This window comes from Bombina bombina, chromosome 3 (genome assembly GCF_027579735.1).
Source record: "Bombina bombina isolate aBomBom1 chromosome 3, aBomBom1.pri, whole genome shotgun sequence".
Classification (NCBI taxonomy): domain Eukaryota; kingdom Metazoa; phylum Chordata; class Amphibia; order Anura; family Bombinatoridae; genus Bombina; species Bombina bombina.
The window spans coordinates 1,249,067,338-1,249,088,514 of NC_069501.1; the positions used below are offsets into that span (position 1 = coordinate 1,249,067,338).

Genomic DNA, 21,177 nt, shown 5'->3' on the forward strand with positions numbered 1-21,177 from the left:
TTAACTGATACTATACACAGCATAAGCCATTAATAAACAACTCCTTATACTTAATATTAATGCTGTGATACGATACACAACATGAGCCCTCAATAAACAACTCTATGTATTTGAATAATAAGACATACTATGTTAACTTCCGTTACTAGTAAAATACTAGCTTCACTCTAAATGTCGTTAACTATAACTGCTGCAGACGGCTTTATACCGGATTAAAAGACACACAAGTATTATTTTTTGTCACTTGGAATATAGAAACTTTACTAATAACGGTCTAACCCATAACAGGGTGAAACGGTTTTATTTAATGATATCATTCCATATCCACATTACATTTTGGACTAACTAGGTGACAGTACCATAATCAATGATGTATACCCATGCTTTCACATTCACCCAATCCACATAATTTGTTATAAACTATTATCTCAAAATCACCAAAATTATTTAAGTGACTTAATGTAACTTTAATAACATATTTGTGAATACTAGAGGTGTTTTACTTGATCCACCCAGGTGATCATCTGGTTACGATTTATTATCACTTTCTGCTCTGTATAGAGTAAGAGGAGAAACAATGAATTTAATCTCATTACAATGTGGTAAACTTTGAGAACAGTAACTCAGTTGTTTTGACTCCTACAATCCACTTTCATATGTTACTAGTCTAATATAATCAACTCTCACATATTAAGAGTTTGACTCTATCCTAGCTTGACCCAAGTCTTATCATATATCAAACACACATTATTTTATATGATATCTAGGATCCATCCCATACAGGTTGATCTATACAGATCTCTACCCATTGAACCTAGTAATACATAATAGGTTGGACTGGTTTCACTACTTGTTTTTAATAGTGTTTCCCATTTTTTAAGTATTGACTAATAAAATTTATTGATTTTAATCCCCCTTTTCCTTGCTCTCCTTTTAAGGGGTTACAGTTAGTTAGTTTTTCTCTGCACGGTACCTATTCCAGTCACAGAAGAAATATAACCGGCCTAACTGAGATGATGAGTGCTTTTCCAGTTACACAACTTTTGTAGGCTTTGACCTTCTTCCCTCAATGTTTCTTTAGTGTACAGCACCTATTCCACGAGTAATATTAAATCTACATAGAATTATTACTTATAAAGTGGACATCTCTCTTTTAGTGGTGCCATTCTCCATCTCCTTTTTCTCTTTTCCATTCCCCTTGTATTACGGTTAGGACTTTATCTATGTGTTTAACCGTTTTGCAAGGGTTAAACACAAATATCTAAAGCAAAAATTACATGAGCTAACAAATTAAATTATGTAGTTATATATATTATGTCCATCTAAATAGTATAATAAGACAGAGCCACAGGTACAACTCTTTACTTGGTTTATTTTCCTTTTAAGATACAAAATGGAAACATGACACAAGATTTAGAAATGTTATACAAAAGGTATGAAAGCTTAAGTAAAACTAGATTACAATTAACCAGCAATTGTAAGAAAGACGTCCCTTTAAAAAGAAACCATTTACAGCGTCATTACAAATATAAACACATTAAATAAGGATCACTTAATATTTGTAAACATTAAGTCAGAGAGCTACAACAAATTGCATTTTATACACTTTACGCCCAATTTATTCAACTTCCTTTATCCCTTTTTTTTGTGATGCCTCATTGTTAGGAGATTGCACTAATACAAAGTATCCAGATTCCCTTTTCTAGAGAGGCTTTTCATAGTCACTTAATACAGAAGAAAATGTATAAGAATATAAACATGGGTTGTTTTATTGACATTGGATGCAAACCAAGACTACGATTATGTTAGGCACTGAAGTTATAAAACTTTATTAGCACACTTAGTTCTGCACACAAACATCTTTTTTTGTTTGTTTGTGCAACTAGCGGGATATTACTATGAAAGCAATATTTAAGGCATACACAACATATTCTTGGAACAACAAGTGATTCTTAATCTGATTTACCAAGACAGATATCAAATACTTCCATTTAATCAAACACACACAAGTATATTATACAGTGTTTTAAGACTTTTTTGAAGTCTTGTAAAAAAATGAACACACTACCCAAGTCTGAAAACTTAATATATTAACACATTGTTAACGGAAGCAGACAAGACTTGACCCTGTCATTCTTTCAGTAAAACTTGCATTGCTTTAAAGTACCCTTTATCTGACAAAATATAGCAGCGTTAGGCTTAGAAAGTCTAGTGCATGCACTTTTAATTCTCATGGAAACCCCACAATTTTAGGGGTTAAATTACAGAAAACGGGACAAAATAAATAGAGGAAAATATATTTTTTAGTATGTCTATTTACATTTTATATTACATGATCAAAGTGTTTTGTATTTCTATAAAAACACACCCTTTAAGGGACATTAAACACTCAATAAATGCTAAGTAGAATGAAGCATTGAAAGGAAAGATTAGTCTGAGATTAACATGTAGATGTATTTTTTTAAAGTTTCATTAGCTGTTTAAATATTGACAAAACAAGTGTAAAGTGTCTATAAAACAATGGGAGCTGCCATGTTGTAACTTAAGCTACCTTCTCTGCTGTGGCCAATTAGGGGCAGTTATAGTGTTCTGCACATCAATTTCTAACAGGAACTGAAAAACTCACAATTTCAAAATGGAATTACAGGAAAAGGGGATAAAATACATAAGTATATTGCAGGTTTTTTTTGTATATACATGATTTATCATTTTATATTACTATCTCAAAATGTTTAATGTCCCTTTAAGCTGTGAACTATAAACAAACATACACAACCAGCATTATAATTTTCAAACTAAAATATATGTTGTGCACTGTTTTGTGTACAGTGTTTTAGTTTTGGATATAAATACTCAGATAATGGTTTCTTATAACAGGACTACAAGCAACAAGTGAGTCAATTATGGAGAGGGTACAAGAGAGAGAAGGAAAATAAGTAGATAGACGCAAACACGAATGAAGAGTGTGTAGAAGTGATTAAACTGAAAATAGCAGCACTATTTCCACTAATTGGGGAGATAGTATAATACAAAAACAGAAATTATATAAGGTTATTAAAAGTGTATGTAGCTCTTAATATATTGGTGTAAACACAAAAAGGTATAAATGGGTTTGGAATAAAAGTATATACATGACCTAACTGATTCCAGCACAGTGGACATGTTTATGACAAAGTGTGCTAATCTGTTACAACATTTGCTTATTTGCATAATGATGTGCAAGTTTCTGAGAAAGTGCGGTAGCTCGTGGCATTTATGCATAAGAAATAGTTTGGAAATCATGGTTATTTTAAGTCATAGACAGTTGTTTAATTTTCCATCTAAATGGAGAATTACATTTAGGCTATTATGTCCCTTTAAGGAATAGGAGGCATGCATTTATAATATGTGCATAAATGCTTATTGCTATTTAAAGGGACATTATACACTCATTTTTTCTTTGCATACATGTTTTGTAGATTATCTATTTGAATAGCCCATAAAGTTTTTGTTTTTTTTAATTTATAGTTTTGCTTTTTTTTTAAATAACATTGCTCTGATTTTCAGACTCCTAACCAAGCCCCAAAGTCTTATGAGAATACCATCAGCTACCTTCTCCAGCTTGCTCCTGTTTGTGTAAAGGGTCTATTCATATGCAAAAGAAGTTGAAGGGGGGGGGGGGAGTGTCTTATTTTCCACTTGCAGCAGCTTTCCAGCTACCTTTTCAACAGAGCTAAACTGAGAGCTTCTAAGTAAGTTTTTAAACAGTTTTATACTGAATTTTTATATCAGTATCTGTGCATCTTATTCTTTATAGTAGTGTCTATTACATGCAGTTATATGAAAATGAGTGTATACTGTCCCTTTAAGTGCCTAGGAAAATAAGTTAAAACACACAAACAAAAAATTAATTTAAACCTAATAGCGACATCAGAATGGATATATATATATATATATATATATATATATATATATAATATACATATATATATATATATACACACACTATATGTTTATTTTATATATATATATATATATATATATATATATATATATATATATATATATATATATATATATATATATATATATATATAAATTAAAGGAATTAACTGGGAGGAAATATGCTATATCAGAGTCACAGAACATAGTTATTTTTAATATAATTTAGGACACATTATATTTTTATTATGGCACGCTACAATTGAATTATGAATGTCCGTATTCTTAGTATTTGTGGTCAGCACAATTCATACAGTATGCAGAGTAACATTAGGTTTTATGGCAGCAAAAGTAGTGGGAAATCCCTTAGTCGCATAAATGAAACTCTGTGCCCCAAATAAGGGACGAAGAATAATTCCTCTGCAATGTTTGCTCCTTACAGGAGGCTTAATGCAAAGAGAGATGATGGCACAAGGTTTTGGCTGAATTAAACACCTGCCCTTCTTCTGGACACAAGATCAGCACAGTGCTGTGTGCAGTGACTTTGGTAGCACTGGATACAAACATGGTGTAGGTGCCAGCAAGCTTTCAGTATTCACTCCACAGGACAGCTTTCTTTTTAAGATCCACGCTGACCAAGTATGTTCCTGACATGGACCAGGTCACAGCATTTACTGCAGCACTACAAAGAAAAAAAGATTAATACTTTAGCCGGGATGCGGTCAATAGAGTTTAACAGGTTCAGAATATTTTTTCTTTTTATAGGTTTTTAAAAACAGGAAAATACCTGTTTGTACTGAAACTCATTGTGAAGCACAGCTGCACATCTGGCAGCAAAGCTGTCAATCTTACTGCACGACTATTTGCATATAACACATGTGTTTGCCCCTGCAGCTACGTGCATATGTCGCTAAATACTGGCTCACCAGCTTTTGTTGAGTATCAGCAATACACTGCCATGCCAGAGCTCTCTTTAAATGTGTATTTTAAAACCCAGTTTTCTTAAAGGGGCACTGTACTGTAGAATGTGCTTCCTCTTAATGTGTTCCAAATGACTTATATTAACTTCAGAGTATTATATCATTGTTCCTTTGTGCTTATTTTTGTATTTGAAATAGCGGTGTGTTTTTTTTCTAATTAAAACCATCACCTATTGTTCTCAATTAGATGCACATTTAAATGAGCTGGCCCTGCAGAAAGCAGACCTAGTCATATTATCTCTTTTTGTCTAATAATTAGGGGCGCGATCCGATATCGATCGCAGTTTGCGGCGCAAGCGAGGGAACCGGCGTCGCCCGCAGTTTCAGCTCGCAACTCGAGCTATCCCATATAGGTCGCCGTCAGATGCTAACGTGCCGTAAGTCTCACAAACCAGCGATGTCCAGAAATCTGCGTAAGTACAAATTTCTGGCGTCGCCAGTGACTTGCGCCACGTTAGAAACTGCCGGCGCCTATAAAACCTGACTAAAGTCTAAAACACCCGCACTGTCTAACACGCCTCCCTAACATAGCCCGCACTGTCTAACACGCCTCCCTAACATAGCCCGCACTGTCTAACACGCCTCCCTAACATAGCCCGCACTGTCTAACACGCCTCCCTAACATAGCCCGCACTGTCTAACCCTCTATCCGCTATCCCCCCTCACTAGCCTAACAATAAAAAAGCTATTAACCCCTAAACCGCCGCTCCCGTACCCCGCCGCAACCTAATAAAGTTATTAACCCCTAAACCGCCGCTCCCGTACCCCGCCGCCAGCTATATTATATCTATAACCCCCTAAAGTGAGCCCCTAACACCGCCGCCATCTATATTAAAATTATTAACCCCTAATGTAAGCCCCTTACACCGCCGCCATCTCTATTAAAATGATTAACCCCTAATTTAATCTACCTACCCCGCCGCCAGCTATATTATCTATATTAACCCTAAGTATATTATAGTTAATATAGGTATTACATTATATATATTAACTATATTAACCCTAATTATATTAGGGTTAATATATTAACTATATTAACTCTATCTAACCCTAACTAAATTTATATTAAATTAATCTAATTCATTTATAAACTAAAATGTTCCTATTTAAATCTAAATACTTACCTATAAAATAAACCCTAAGATAGCTACAATATAATTAATAATTACATTGTAGCTATGTTAGGGTTAATATTTATTTTACAGGTAAATTGTTAATTATTTTAACTAGGTATAATAGATATTAAATAGTTATTAACTATTTAATATCTACCTAGTTAAAATAATTACCCAATTACCTGTAAAATAAATCCTAACCTAAGTTACAAATACACCTACACTATCAATAAATTTAATAAACTACTAACATCTATCTAAAAATACAATTAAATTAACTAAACTAAATTACAAAAAAAAACAAACACTAAATTACAAAAAATAAAAAAAAGATTACAAGATATTTAAGCTAATTACACCTATTCTAAGCCCCCTAATAAAATAATAAACCCCCAAAATAAAAAAAATTCCCTGCCCTATTCTAAATTCAACAAATTTCAAAGCTCTTTACCTTACCAGCCCTTAAAAGGGCCTTTTGTGGGGCATGCCCCAAAGAATTCAGCTCTTTTGCATACAAGAAATACAATACCCCCCCCCCCATTACAACCCACCACCCACATACCTCTATTCTAAACCCACCCAAACCCCCCTTAAAAAAGCCTAACACTACCCCCCTGAAGATCTCCCTACCTTGTCTTCACCACACCGGGCCGAACTCCTGATCCGATCCGGGCGATGTCTTCCTCCAAGCGGCAAAGAAGAATTCTTCCTCCGGCGATGTCTTCCTCCAAGCGGCAAAGAAGAATTCTTCCTCCGGCGACGTCTTCCTCCAAGCGGCAGCAAAGTCTTCATTCTTCCGGCGGCATCTTCAATCTTCTTTCTTCGCTCCGCCGCCGCGGAGCATCCATCCCGGCCGACTGCTGAACTTGGAATGATGTACCTTTAAATGACGTCATCCAAGATGGCGTCCGCCGAATTCCGATTGGCTGATAGGATTCTATCAGCCAATCGGAATTAAGTTAAAAAAATCTGATTGGCTGATTGAATCAGCCAATCAGATTCAAGTTCAATCCGATTGGCTGATTGGATCAGCCAATCAGATTGAGCTCGCATTCTATTGGCTGTTCCGATCAGCCAATAGAATGCGAGCTCAATCTGATTGGCTGATCCAATCAGCCAATCGGATTGAACTTGAATCTGATTGGCTGATTCAATCAGCCAATCAGATTTTTTTAACTTAATTCCGATTGGCTGATAGAATCCTATCAGATCGGATTGAACTTGAATCTGATTGGCTGATTCAATCAGCCAATCAGATTTTTTTAACTTAATTCCGATTGGCTGATAGAATCCTATCAGCCAATCGGAATTAAGTTAAAAAAATCTGATTGGCTGATTGAATCAGCCAATCAGATTCAAGTTCAATCCGATTGGCTGATCCAATCAGCCAATCAGATTGAGCTCGCATTCTATTGGCTGATCGGAACAGCCAATAGAATGCGAGCTCAATCTGATTGGCTGATCCAATCAGCCAATCGGATTGAACTTGAATCTGATTGGCTGATTCAATCAGCCAATCAGATTTTTTTAACTTAATTCCGATTGGCTGATAGAATCCTATCAGATCGGATTGAACTTGAATCTGATTGGCTGATTCAATCAGCCAATCAGATTTTTTTAACTTAATTCCGATTGGCTGATAGAATCCTATCAGCCAATCGGAATTAAGTTAAAAAAATCTGATTGGCTGATTGAATCAGCCAATCAGATTCAAGTTCAATCCGATTGGCTGATCCAATCAGCCAATCAGATTGAGCTCGCATTCTATTGGCTGATCGGAACAGCCAATAGAATGCGAGCTCAATCTGATTGGCTGATCCAATCAGCCAATCGGATTGAACTTGAATCTGATTGGCTGATTCAATCAGCCAATCAGATTTTTTTAACTTAATTCCGATTGGCTGATAGAATCCTATCAGCCAATCGGAATTCGGCGGACGCCATCTTGGATGACGTAATTTAAAGGTACATCATTCCAAGTTCAGCAGTCGGCCGGGATGGATGCTCCGCGGCGGCGGAGCGAAGATAGAAGATTGAAGATGCCGCCGGAAGAATGAAGACTTTGCTGCCGCTTGGAGGAAGACGTCGCCGGAGGAAGAATTCTTCTTTGCCGCTTGGAGGAAGACATCGCCGGAGGAAGAATTCTTCTTTGCCGCTTGGAGGAAGACATCGCCCGGATCGGATCAGGAGTTCGGCCCGGTGTGGTGAAGACAAGGTAGGGAGCTCTTCAGGGGGGTAGTGTTAGGCTTTTTTAAGGGGGGTTTGGGTGGGTTTAGAATAGGGGTATGTGGGTGGTGGGTTGTAATGGGGGGGGGTATTGTATTTCTTGTATGTAAAAGAGCTGAATTCCCTTTTAAGGGCTGGTAAGGTAAAGAGCTTTGAAATTTGTTGAATTTAGAATAGGGCAGGGAATTTTTTTTATTTTGGGGGTTTATTATTTTATTAGGGGGCTTAGAATAGGTGTAATTAGCTTAAATATCTTGTAATCTTTTTTTTATTTTTTGTAATTTAGTGTTTGTTTTTTTTTGTAATTTAGTTTAGTTAATTTAATTGTATTTTTAGATAGATGTTAGTAGTTTATTAAATTTATTGATAGTGTAGGTGTATTTGTAACTTAGGTTAGGATTTATTTTACAGGTAATTGGGTAATTATTTTAACTAGGTAGATATTAAATAGTTAATAACTATTTAATATCTATTATACCTAGTTAAAATAATTAACAATTTACCTGTAAAATAAATATTAACCCTAACATAGCTACAATGTAAATATTAATTATATTGTAGCTATCTTAGGGTTTATTTTATAGGTAAGTATTTAGATTTAAATAGGAACATTTTAGTTTATAAATGAATTATATTAATTTAATATAAATTTAGTTAGGGTTAGATAGAGTTAATATAGTTAATATAAATACTATAGTAACTATATTAACTATATTAACCCTAATATAATTAGGGTTAATATAGTTAATATATATAATGTAATACCTATATTAACTATAATATACTTAGGGTTAATATAGATAATATAGCTGGCGGCGGGGTAGGTAGATTAAATTAGGGGTTAATCATTTTAATAGAGATGGCGGCGGTGTAAGGGGCTTACATTAGGGGTTAATCATTTTTATATAGGTGGCGGCGGTGTAAGGGGTCAGATTAGGGGATAGATAAGGTAGATGGCGGCGGTTTTAGAGGCTCACAGTAGGGGGTTAGTTTATGTAGATGGCGGCAGGGTCCGGGAGCGGCGGTTTAGGGGGTAATAACTTTATTAGGGATTTCGGGGGGGGGGGGATCGCGGTTGACAGGTAGATAGACATTGCGCATGCGTTAGGTGTTAGGTTTATTTTAGCAGATCGCGGTTGACAGGGAGATAGACATTGCGCATGCGTTAGGTGTTAGGTTTATTTTCTAGTTAGTTTAGGGAGTTACGGGGCTCCAATAGTCAGCGTAAGGCTTCTTACGGCTGCTTTTTGTGGCGAGGTGAAAATGGAGTAAGTTTTCTCCATTTTCGCCACGTAAGTCCTTACGCTGCATATTGGATACCAAACTGCGCGGGTTTGGTATACCTGCCTATGGCCCAAAAAACTGCGGGCGACGGCAGAAATATACGCGCGTAACTTCTAGGTTACGCCGTATATGTGATACCAAATCCGCGCAAATATTGGCGTCGCCGGCTTTTGCGGGCGACGCTTTATATCGGATCGACCCCCAGGTATTGAAATGTTCATTTTGGCTGGCAGAGTTCAACGAGCAAAACCAGCTATTTATGATACAACAATCTCTCTTTACCACACCCCACTGGGAGGTTAATTCATGCTGGTATCTAATGTTTACAAAGCTTTTCTAGAGACCATACAAGCATTCATATTTTCAGAATAGGTGGCACTTTGAAGAGGCAAAAGCAGTTATTGCAAATGTAAAGATAAAGGAACTATTTGTAAACAATTACATTCACTCCAGCAGGTAAAAGAGTTAATTTGGAACACATTAAAAGGGAAAAACTTTGACGGTAGTCAAAATCCAACGTTCCAGTGGTGTATGCATAACAGTTTAGTAAGGAATATTTTAAAAAATTGACATCACAGAAATACGCAGCAGAAGAAGAAAATGTGTCAGATCTACTTTTTAACAATGTTTAAATAAAGTTAAATATTTGTTAACCCCAAGTCTTTGGGACTATAATTGCTACTTATTTCCGCTGCTGGTGGTCTGGATGTTCAATACCAGACATACCAAGCAAATTTATTAAAGTGCAAATGCATCAATAGGAGAACTATGGGGTTTTCTACTATACTATTGTAAGTCACTAAACTCACAGCTGCGGGTGGTTCTTTCATCTTTTTATTCACCAACTTATTTTGGTTATGATGCACTACATTATCTTCACAGTGCAGCAAATAAGAAATCACATACTGATGTCTAATAAGACCAAAATAATGTCAATATGTGATTTGATTTCTGGAGACATTTTAAAGCAATAAATTACTTTTTCCTATAACTTTATACACTTGGTGTATAAATGTCCATAGAGAAAATAAGTGAGTGCTGTGCCAGATGCCAGCAAGCTGGGATGTTGTGAGTACTTGGAAATTTTGATTTAGCACTCACATATAAGTGGCAAGATATATGTGAGCTGTTCACTACCTTGTATGTAAAGCCATACCTTTAAAGGGATACTTAACCCATTTTTTTTTTCTTTCATGATTCAAATAGAGCATGCAATTTTGTAATTTATTCCTTTTATTCATTTTTCTTTGTTCTTGTGCTATCTTAATTTGAAAAAAGCAGGAATCTACGCTACGGAGCCGGACCATTTTTGAGCCACCAATCAGCAAGCACAACCCAGGTGCTGAACAAAAAATGGCCCGGCCCCTAAGCTTACAGTCTTGCTTTTCAATTAAAGATAGCAAGAGAACGAATAAAACTGATAATAGGAGTAAATTTTAAAGTTGATTTAAATTGCATGCTCTATCTGAATCATGAAAGAAAAAATGTGGGTTTTGTATCCCTTTAAACATAATACAGAATATTGTTGCAAACCTGATTAAACAGTTCACTGGGTTTAAAATACAATGCAGTGTTGAAATAAAGTGGATACATTGTAACCAATTGGGTAAATAACACAATATGTTTCATTGTCCGGTTATCACACATATGTGATTGTGGGTTAGACACCTACTTGTGGTGCCCATCAAGCGTTCTTTCCAGAGACCCTGTTCTTGTATTCCATATGAAGATTGTGCCATCTGCAGACCCAGCTGTACTGTAACTTCCATCTGGGCTGAGGATATAGAAAGAAATATTTACTTATATCTTTTAGTTCTGTACACATAAATACAATATTATATACACACAATCTGAAGAAAACATTAAAAAAATAACCTTACAACAGAGTGCTCAAAAAAGCGATGTCATCCCTGGAAGGTTATCTTTGTAAAACTGACTGTCCGTTATTAGGTGTGTGCAGTAGTTTCATTGCTTTATTTTGACATAATTGATGAGGCTGAAATCAGTATTTGAGATCAAACAGCAAGGGGAAGTCACTTTGAACATAAAAAGAAACAAAAATGCACTTTTGTTTTTACCAAACTTATTTATGGCCTATAACTACTCGTTTCAATCTGATTGTGCCTACACCTCACTGATGAACTCATTATTATTGAGTCGTCTAATCAGACAGCATAGTTAAAAATGTCAGAAATAAAAAAAAAAGTGACAAGAAAAAAAAAATATTTTTTTGATAATATAATTAAAGGGACGGAAAAGTGCAAAAAGAAAATTCTCTAATGTTTTAGAGCTTTGTATTATTGCACTGTTGCTTTTGCATAGGTGTTTAATCCATACACAGTTAAAAGTCGACTCCAAAGTAACAAATTCACTACTGGGATCCGGAGAGCAGACATGCATACGTGTGAAGTCACCAATCACTAGCTAGCACCCAGTAGGTCCTGCTGCTCATGAGTGTACCTATGTATGCTTTTCTACAAAGGATACCAGATAAGTCATTTAAAATTGCATGCTCTATCTGAACAATAAAAGTTTAATTCTGTTTTTAATGTACCTTTAAGGGGGTGAGTCTCAATCAAAAAACATGGCCCAATTACAAAATGAAGCCCCATTACAAATCTAAATATATATTTTACATCCACTATGGATTGCACCCTCTATAGTTTAGTTATTGAGAAGGTTATGTGCCATAGATCACAGACAGGTAAATACAGACAGAAGGCCCAATTATCAAGAACATGAAACCAGAAACTATAGAAATTTTAGAAATAGAAATGAGGATGACAGATACTACAACAGTTATAACCAATTTGAGAAAAGAGAAAGAAACTGGTATTCAACTCGAAAAGAAATCGAGTTCTAGAAGAAATAATGAATTTAGACAAAACCCCATATATACAGTACATGGAGGAGAGATAACCAAAAGGAGAACAGAAGGACAAATACTTATCCACCAAACAGGGGTCAGGAAAAATAGAGGATAGAAACACGTAACAGATATGAACCATTTTTTGAGGGAAAATCATAACACACTAGAAGAAACAGAGTACGAAATACAAAGACCAGGGACTTCAAGAGATACTTTTTTAGAAAGAGGCCCAATAAAAACGCACTATCCTTCAAAAACAAAAAGAAGATTAGAGGAAGTAGGGGAGGAGGCAATAGAAAACAAGAGAGCAACAAAAAAAAGTCAAATAGAAACAAGGGGCATATTCAATCTAAGCCAGAAAGTAATGAACGAAGAGGAAAAAGTAACAAAATAAATTTGAAACATTAAACAACAAATGAATTCACTAGGAAATTAGCACTAAAAAGTATTTTATAATAAAACCATTACAAAGGAATATAAATTTATCAGGCAGTGAAACTCTACATACTAATTTAAAAGTTTGCAGAGAGGACTATATTGCCGCCTTGGAAATCTGCTCCACAGAAGCTTCACTTTTGAAAGCCTAAGAAGAGGAGACAGCCCTAGTGGAACGAGCCGTAATTCTCTCAGGAGGTTGCTGTCCTGCAGTCTCATAAGTAAAACGAATCATACTCCTCAACCAGAGAGACAGAGAAGTAGAAGTGGCCTTCTGACCCTTACGCTTTCCTGAGAAACAAACAAACAGGGCAGAAGACTGAGCACGCGCAACATCCAAGATATGCAACAGACGTTCCTTTTGAGAGGAAGGATTAGGACAGAGAGAAGTAACAACAATTTCCTGATTAATAGGAAGAAACCGCAATTTAGTACGAACTGGCTTATCCGTATGAAAAATAAGGTAAGGCGAATCGCACTGCAGAGCCGAGAGTTCAGAGACTTGGCAAACAGAACAAATAGCGATAAGAAACAAAACTTTCCAAGATAACAACTTAATATCTACAGAATGCATTGGCTCAAACTGAGCATGCTGCAAAACTCTAAGAACTAGGTTAAGATTCCAAGGAGGAGCAACAGGTTTAAATTCTGACCAGGGCAGACAAAAGGATTGAACATCTGGCACATCCACCAGGCGCTTATGTAAAAGAATAGATAATGCATAAATCTGATATTTCAGAGAACTGACTGACAACCCTTTCTCCAGACCTTCCTGGAGAAAAGACAAAAATCTAGGAATCCTGACCCTACTCCAAGAGAAGCCCTTCAATTCACACCAATATAGGTATTTGCACCATACCTTATGGTAAATTTTATGAGTAACAAGCTTGCGAGCCTGAAGCATTGTATCAATGACTGACTCTAGAATTAAGCGTTCAATCTCAATGCAGTCAGCTTCAGAGAAACGAGATTTGGATGGAGGAAAGGACCCTGAGTTAGAAGGTCCTTCTGCAGAGGTAACTAGGTCTGCAAACCAGATCCTGCAAGGCCATGCAGGAGCAATTAGAATTACAGAAGCTCTCTCCTGCTTGATAGGAGCAATGACTTGTGTAAGGAGCGCAAACAGAGATAACAGGTATGCTAGACCAAAGTTCCAAGGAACCGCCAGAGCATCTATCACAGCAGTCTGAGGATCTCTTGACCTTGAACCGTACCTTGGAAGCTTGGCGTTCTGACTAGATGCCAGATCCAACTCCGGCACCCCCCACTTGAGGGTTAACCTAGAGAACAACTTCGGATGGAGAGCCCACTCCTGGGATGAAAGGTGTGTGTGCTCAGAAAATCTGCCTCCCAGTTGTCCACTCCTGGAATGTGGATGGCAGATAGAAGACAATTGTGAGCTTCCGCCCACTGAATAATCCGAGCCACCTCCTTCATGGCCAAGGAACTCTGAGTTCCTCCCTGGTGGTTGATGTAAGCCACTGAGGTGATGTTGTCAGACTGGAACCTGATAAACCAGGCTAAGGACAATTGAGGCCAAGCCATCAGGGCATTGAAGATTGCTCTCAACTCCAATATGTTTATAGGGAGAGAAGACTCCTCCCAAGTCCATAGACCCTAAACCTTCAACGAGTCCCAGACTGCTACCCAGCCTAGCAGAGTGGCATCCATGGTCACAATCACCCAGGGGGGTCTCCAGAAGCATGTGCCCTGAGACAGATGATCCTGAGAAATTCACCATGAGAGACAGTCTCTTGTCAACTGATCCAGATCTATCTTCTGAGACAGATCTGAATCGTCTCCTTTCCATTGTCTGAGCATGCATAATTGTAGAGCTCTCAGATGGAATGCAGCAAAGGGAATGATGTTCATGGAAGCGACCATTAGACCAATTACCTCCATGCATTGAGCCACTGATGGCCAAACAGTTGACTGTAGAGAGAGGAAAGAGGAGAGAAGTTTGGATTTTCTGATCTCCGTCAGAAAAATATTCATAGATAGGGAATCTATGATGGTCCCTAAGAAACACACCCTTGAAGTTGAAACAAGGGAACTCTTCTCCAGATTCAGTTTCCATCCGTGGGAACGTAGAAAAGACAACAAGATCTCTGTATGAGAGTTTGCTATTTGAAAAGATGGAGCCTGAACCAATATGCTACCGCAATTCCCTGAGACCCGACAACTGCCAAGAGAGCACCCAGGACCTTTGTGAAAATTCTGGGAGCTGTGGCAGGCCAAACGGAAGAGCAGCAAATTGAAAGTGCTTGTCTAGAAAAGCGAATCTCAGGAACTGGTGATGATCCCTGAGGATGGGAATATGAAGATACACGTCCTTCAGGTCTATGGTCCTCATGAACTGCCTTCTTGGACCAAAGTCAGAATGGAACGAATGGTTTCCATTTTGAACCACAGTACCCTGAGAAATTTGTTGAGACACTTTAGGTCTAAAATGGGTCAAAAAGTTCACTCTTTTTTGGGAACCAACAGATTTGCATAGAATCCTAGGCCCTGTTCCCTTACTTGAACTATCACTCCCAGGGAGGAAAGGTCCTGAACGCAGCTTAAGAATGCCTCTCTTTTTACCTGATCCGCAGACAACTTTGAGAGGAGGAATCTGCCCCTGGGAGGACGAGTCTTGAATTCTATTTTGTAACCCTGAGATACTATGTCCACAGCCCAAGGGTCTGGGACATCACATAGCCATGCTTGTCAAAACAAGGAAAGTCTGCCCCCCACTTGATCCAATCCCAGACCGGGGGCTGACCCATCATGCTGACTTAGCCTCAGATGAAGACTTCTTTGATTGCTCCCCTTGTTCCAAGTCTGATTGGATCTCCAAGAGGACTTGGACTGCTCCGGCTTGAAGGAGGGAGAGGAAGACTTTTGAAGCTACGAAAGGAACGAAAATTAGAACTTTGACATTCCTTAGGTCTATTCTTCTTGTCTTGTGGTAGAAAGGACCCCTTTCCACGCGTAATTTCAGAAATTAACTCGGCCAGGACCAAACAGGGTCTTACCCTTGTAAGGTAGAGACAGGAGCTTGGACTTGGAGGTAACATCAGCTGACCAAGATTTCAGCCACAGAGCCCTGCAGGCTAGGACAGTGAAGCCAGACATCTTGGCTCCCAGTCTAATGACTTGCATGTTAGCATCAGAGATAAAGGAATTGGCTAGTTTGAGAGCCTTAATCCTATCTTGGATCTCCTCTAACAGAGTCTCCCCTAAAATCAATTCGGACAAAGCATCACACCAATAAGATGTTGCACTTGTTACGTTGGCAATACAAGCTGCAGGTTGCCATTGTAGACCCTGATGAACATACATTTTCTTTAAAAAAGCCTCCAGCTTTTTGTCCATGGGATACTTAAAAGAACAGTTATCCTCTATTGGAATTGTGGTTCTCTTGGCAAGAGTAAAAATAGCCACAAAATAGTCTCGAATGGATTCAGCAACAGGAAACATTATTATTATTATTATCATTTATTTGTATAGCGCCGCCAAATTCCGTAGCGCTTTTTAAAGACAAGAGATGGAAAAAAAAGGAATCCCTGGCTTATCCCATTCCTGTGTAATGATCTCCGACACACGGTCTAGAACAGAAAACACTTCCACAGAGGAAGGAACAACATGGTATTTGTTAAGCTTACTAGATTTCTTAGGATTGACAGCGACAGAAGAATCAGAGTCATCCGAAGAAGTGAGTACTTCCTTAAGAAGTAAACAAAGGTATTCAAGCTTAAACCTGAAGTTTACTTCTTCAGAATCAGTCAAAGGATTTTATACTTATGAGGGAGGTTAACCTTTGCAGCAGCAGATGAGACAGACACCTTACAATCAGAAAAATGTTTAGATTTCCTCTTGTGCTTCCCCAACATGGGAAAAGCAGACAAAGCTGCAGTTACCGCAGAAGACAACTGTGCAGCAAAATCTGTTGGCAAATATACTCCTCTAGGGGGCTGATAGGAACTGCAGGGCACTGTATGTGATGGCATTGAGGCTTGGGACATTTGAGGAGAAAGCTGTGGCATATACTGAACAGCATTATCCTGAGAGAAAATAAGTTCAGAAGGGAGTAATTTATCTTTAACAATTTGAGCCTCTAAACATAATAAACATTTATCACATGAAGCAAACTCCTGTTCAGTGTCCATAGCTAAGATATTACCTCAAAAGTAATGAAGACAAATAAAACATTACTGCCATTTTAAGAAGGAACTGGAATCCTTCAGTAAGCACTATAACAGAAAAATATAACATACACCTCTACACCTCAGTCAGGCTGAGGTGTCCTGCCGTAACCGTTAGAAGCAGATATAAATAAAAGACAGCTCCAACGAAGCCTCTCACAGCCGTCACTGAAGAAAACTCACAGAGAAAGAAACCGCTCCACTCAGCATACAAGCGGAAGAGTGGGCTGTCACGTAATCGGCACAGAAAGTGTGCACTCTTAGTTACCTCATTGAGCTAACAGAGACTCAAAGGTGAAAAATTGATTAAAACGCTATTCCCTAGCGCTTACCAACAATAAAAAATAAGTTCACAAATAAACACCCTTCAGCCTCAGGAACCATCCCATAACACATAAGGGAAAAGTTAACCCCATAGTCTCCCTCACATACAAAAAATGCCTGCCCGCTGCCCAAATAAATCCTAACCAAGGATTAAATAAGTCCTATTAAGTCTGCAGAAATAAAAACTCCTGAAAAGTGCAAGTCTCCAATACCTAGAAGACAAAAGCAGTTACCTGCAAATTCAGCTGTCCGGCAGGAAGACCGCTCACAAGGCGTGACAGGACACATACTCCTATCAGAGTCCTGTAGAAAAAAAAAAAGAACAGAGTAACCAACTCTGGCTTTCTATAACTAGGGCAACAAGTATGTTAGAAAACAAAACAAGGACAACCTCACCACTTTCTAACTGCTTAAAAGCCACCACTACTCTTACTCAAGAGATTGACGAGAACACAGCTAAACCTCAATCCTTGCTTGCAGGGAAAAGTACCCAAAAAAGGAATAAATATCTTCAGACACCAAATTCATTTCCTCAATTGACAGAGGCAAAGAGAATGACTGGGGGTTATGGGTAAGGTAAGTGACACTTAACAGCTCTGCTGGGGTGCTCTTTGCCTCTTCCTGTTAGCCAGGAGTGAATATCCCACTAGTCATTGGAATGACGTTGTGGACTCTCCATGTCTTAGGAAAGAAATTTTATTTTAGATACATGTGATGTCAGCTAACTTTATACATGTATTGCACACAACCTGGGAGTAAAAGCTGTTCTAGACAGAGATGAAGAAATGACAAACTGTCAGGGGTCTTTCATAACAGAGTGTATTGAATTTATCCTACACAATAATTATTTCAAATTTAATGATGGCTTCTTTCAACAAATTAGGGGAATGGCTATGGGCACGAGATTCACACCCAGTTATGCAAATCTCTTTATGGTACACTTTGAGGAATGTTTCCTTGGAGATAGCGCATGGGGAGCGAATCTCATACTCTATAGACGTTTCATCGATGATCATTTGGAGAGGAGGAATGGAATTGCTAAGTCTGTTCATAGACATGAACAGTAGTAACTTGGGTTTAGAATTTACTCATGAGTATAGTAGATCAAAAGTTAGCTTCCTTGACATAGAAATTGAAATCCAAAACAAAGACATTTCCACTAGAATCTTTTTCAAAAAGGTGGACACTAATAATTATATAGACTATAAAAGCTGCTACCATGAAAGATGGAAAAATAACAATCCAAAAGGTCAACTCTTACGAATGAGAAGAATCTGCTCTAACATAAATGAGTTTGAGATCCAATCGTATACACTAATTGAAAGATAAAAAAAAAAATAAAGCTTATCATAGAGACAAAATTGTCAAAACAAGAAATTAAATAAAAAAACATGGATAGAGGAGATATTTTAAAACATGTAAAGAAAAAACAATTGAAGGACTAGAAACTGATCCAATAAAATTCCCCTTTATAACCACTTATTGTTGCCAACAAAAACAGATAACAAAAATATTTTCTAAACACTGGCTCCTAATAAAAAGTGATCCAGTGAGAAAATCAGTGAAAAACTGCAGATAATTTTTAGGACAGCAAAAAAACCTAAAAAAACATAATGTCACCGAGTGAATACCATAAACAAAATAAACAAAAACATCAGGGAGAGATATGAAAGGCTTTTTTTCCATGCAATAATTGCAAATCATGCAAACATAGCAATAAAACAAAATTAGTAAGATCTGAGGTCACCCAAGAAATTTTCAAAATCAATGATACCATTAAATGCAGTGATAAAAATATTATATATATATGTTATAATGCTTGTGTAAATTACAATATTTAGGGCAAACGAGCAGAAAACTCAAAGACAGAATAAGGGAACATACAATATCTCACAAAAGTGAGTACGCCCCTCACATTTTTCTAAATATTTTATTATATCTTTTCATGCGACAACACTGAAGAAATGACACTTTGCTACAATGTAAAGTAGTGAGTGTACAGCCTGTAAAACAGTGTAAATTTGCTGTCCCCTCAAAATAATTCAACACACAGCCATTAATGTCTAGACCGTTGGCAACAAAAGTGAGTACACCCCTAAGTGGAAATGTCCTAATTGGGCCCAATAAGCCATTTTCCCTCCCCAGTGTCATGTGACTCATTAGTGTTACAAGGTCTCAGGTGTGAATGGGGAGCAGATATGTTAAATTTGGTGTTATAGCTCTCACACTCATATCAAACTGGTCACTGGAAGTTCAGTATGGCACCTCATGGGAAAGAACTCTCTGAGGATCTGAAAAAAAAATGTTCCTCTACATAAAGATGGCCTAGGCTATAAGAAGATTGCCAAGACCCTGAAACTGAGCTGCAGCACGGTGCGAAAGACCATACAGCGGTTTCACAGGACAGGTTCCACTCAAAACAGCCTCACCATGGTCGACTAAAGAAGTTGAGTGCACGTGTTCAGCCTCATATCCAGAGGTGGTCTTTGGGAGGAGTGGGGGGCCAGCCTGTCAGTGCTTAGACCATACGCTGCACACTGCATCAAATTGGTCTGCATGGCTGTCCTCCCAGAAGGAAGCCTCTTCTAAAGATGATGCACAAGAAAGCCTGCAAACAGACTGCTGAATACAAGCAGACTAAGGACATTGATTACTGGAACCATGTCCTATGGTCCGATGAGACCAAGATAAACGTATTTGGTTCAGATGGTGTTAAGCGTGTGTGGCGGCAACCAGGTGAAGAGTACAAAGATGAGTGTGTCTTGCTTACAGTCAAGCATGGTGGTGGGAGTGTCATGGTCTGGGCCTGCATGAGTGCTGCCGGCACTGGGGAACTACAGTTCATTGAGGGAACCATGAATGCCAACAAGTATTGTGACATACTGAAGCAAAGCATGATCCCCTCCCTCTGGAGACTGGGACGCAGAGCAGTATTCCAACATGATAATGACCTCAAACACACCTCCAAGACAACCACTGCCTTGCTAAAGAAGCTGAGCGTAAAGGTGATGGACTGGCAGTGCTGGAAAATAATGGTGGCCACACAAAATAGACATTTGGGCCCAATTTGGAAATGGCTAATTGGGTCCAATTTGAACATTTCCACTTAGGGGTGTACTCACTTTTGTTGCCAAAGGTTTAGACATTAATAGCTGTGTGTTGAATTATTTTGAGGGGACAGCAAATTTACACTGTTATACAGGCTGTACACTCACTACTTTACATTGTAGCAAAGTGTCATTTATTCAGTGTTGTCACATGAAAAGATATAATAAAATATTTACAAAAAATGTGAGGGGTGTACTCACTTTTGTGAGATACTATATAAGGAGTATAGAACGTGAGAAGGATGATACTAGGCTATATAAACATTTTAAAGAAAAACATAAAAGTGATCCAAATGAAATGCTATTTTGGGGTATAAAGAAAGTCAAAAGTGATGGCACGGGAGGCAATATGGAAAAAAGACTATAACACCAAGAAGCTGAATTGATATACAGATTAGGGACCCTACAGTGAATTAGATCTGAGCTCTATTATATAGCAAGGACACAAGATATGTCATAGGTGTGACACATAGCACATACCATAAAGACTTAAAATAAAAGAGCATTTACTCTGTACCCATTATGCAATTATGACCCAATTAAGCTAAAATAATATTAGATCACAACACATATTAAGTGGACACTTGTAAAAAAAATCCATGTGTTTAAAAAACAAAATTTATGCTTACCTGATAAATTTATTTCTCTTGTGGTGTATCCAGTCCACGGGTTCATCCATTACTTGTGGGATATTTTTTAAAAGCCCATGTGGAAGCTACCGCTCTAGTG

General features: G+C 37.7%; 1 protein-coding gene across 5 annotated transcripts in view; it reads right to left on the reverse strand.

Annotated features, from left to right (window-relative positions):
- Positions 1-4,117: 4,117 nt before the first annotated feature.
- Positions 4,118-21,177, reverse strand: part of ATG16L2 (autophagy related 16 like 2) — a 372,678-nt gene continuing 355,618 nt past the window's right edge. For 4 of the 5 annotated variants that reach the window (XM_053708773.1, XM_053708771.1, XM_053708770.1 and 1 more), the window contains 2 exons: positions 11,199-11,300; positions 4,118-4,603 (listed from right to left, as the gene is read on the reverse strand). In XM_053708773.1, the coding sequence (XP_053564748.1) occupies positions 4,510-4,603; positions 11,199-11,300 (196 nt within the window). In that variant the 3' untranslated portion in view covers positions 4,118-4,509. The remainder of the gene's footprint in view (positions 4,604-11,198; positions 11,301-21,177) is intronic. The other variant, XM_053708772.1, reaches the window with a different exon arrangement.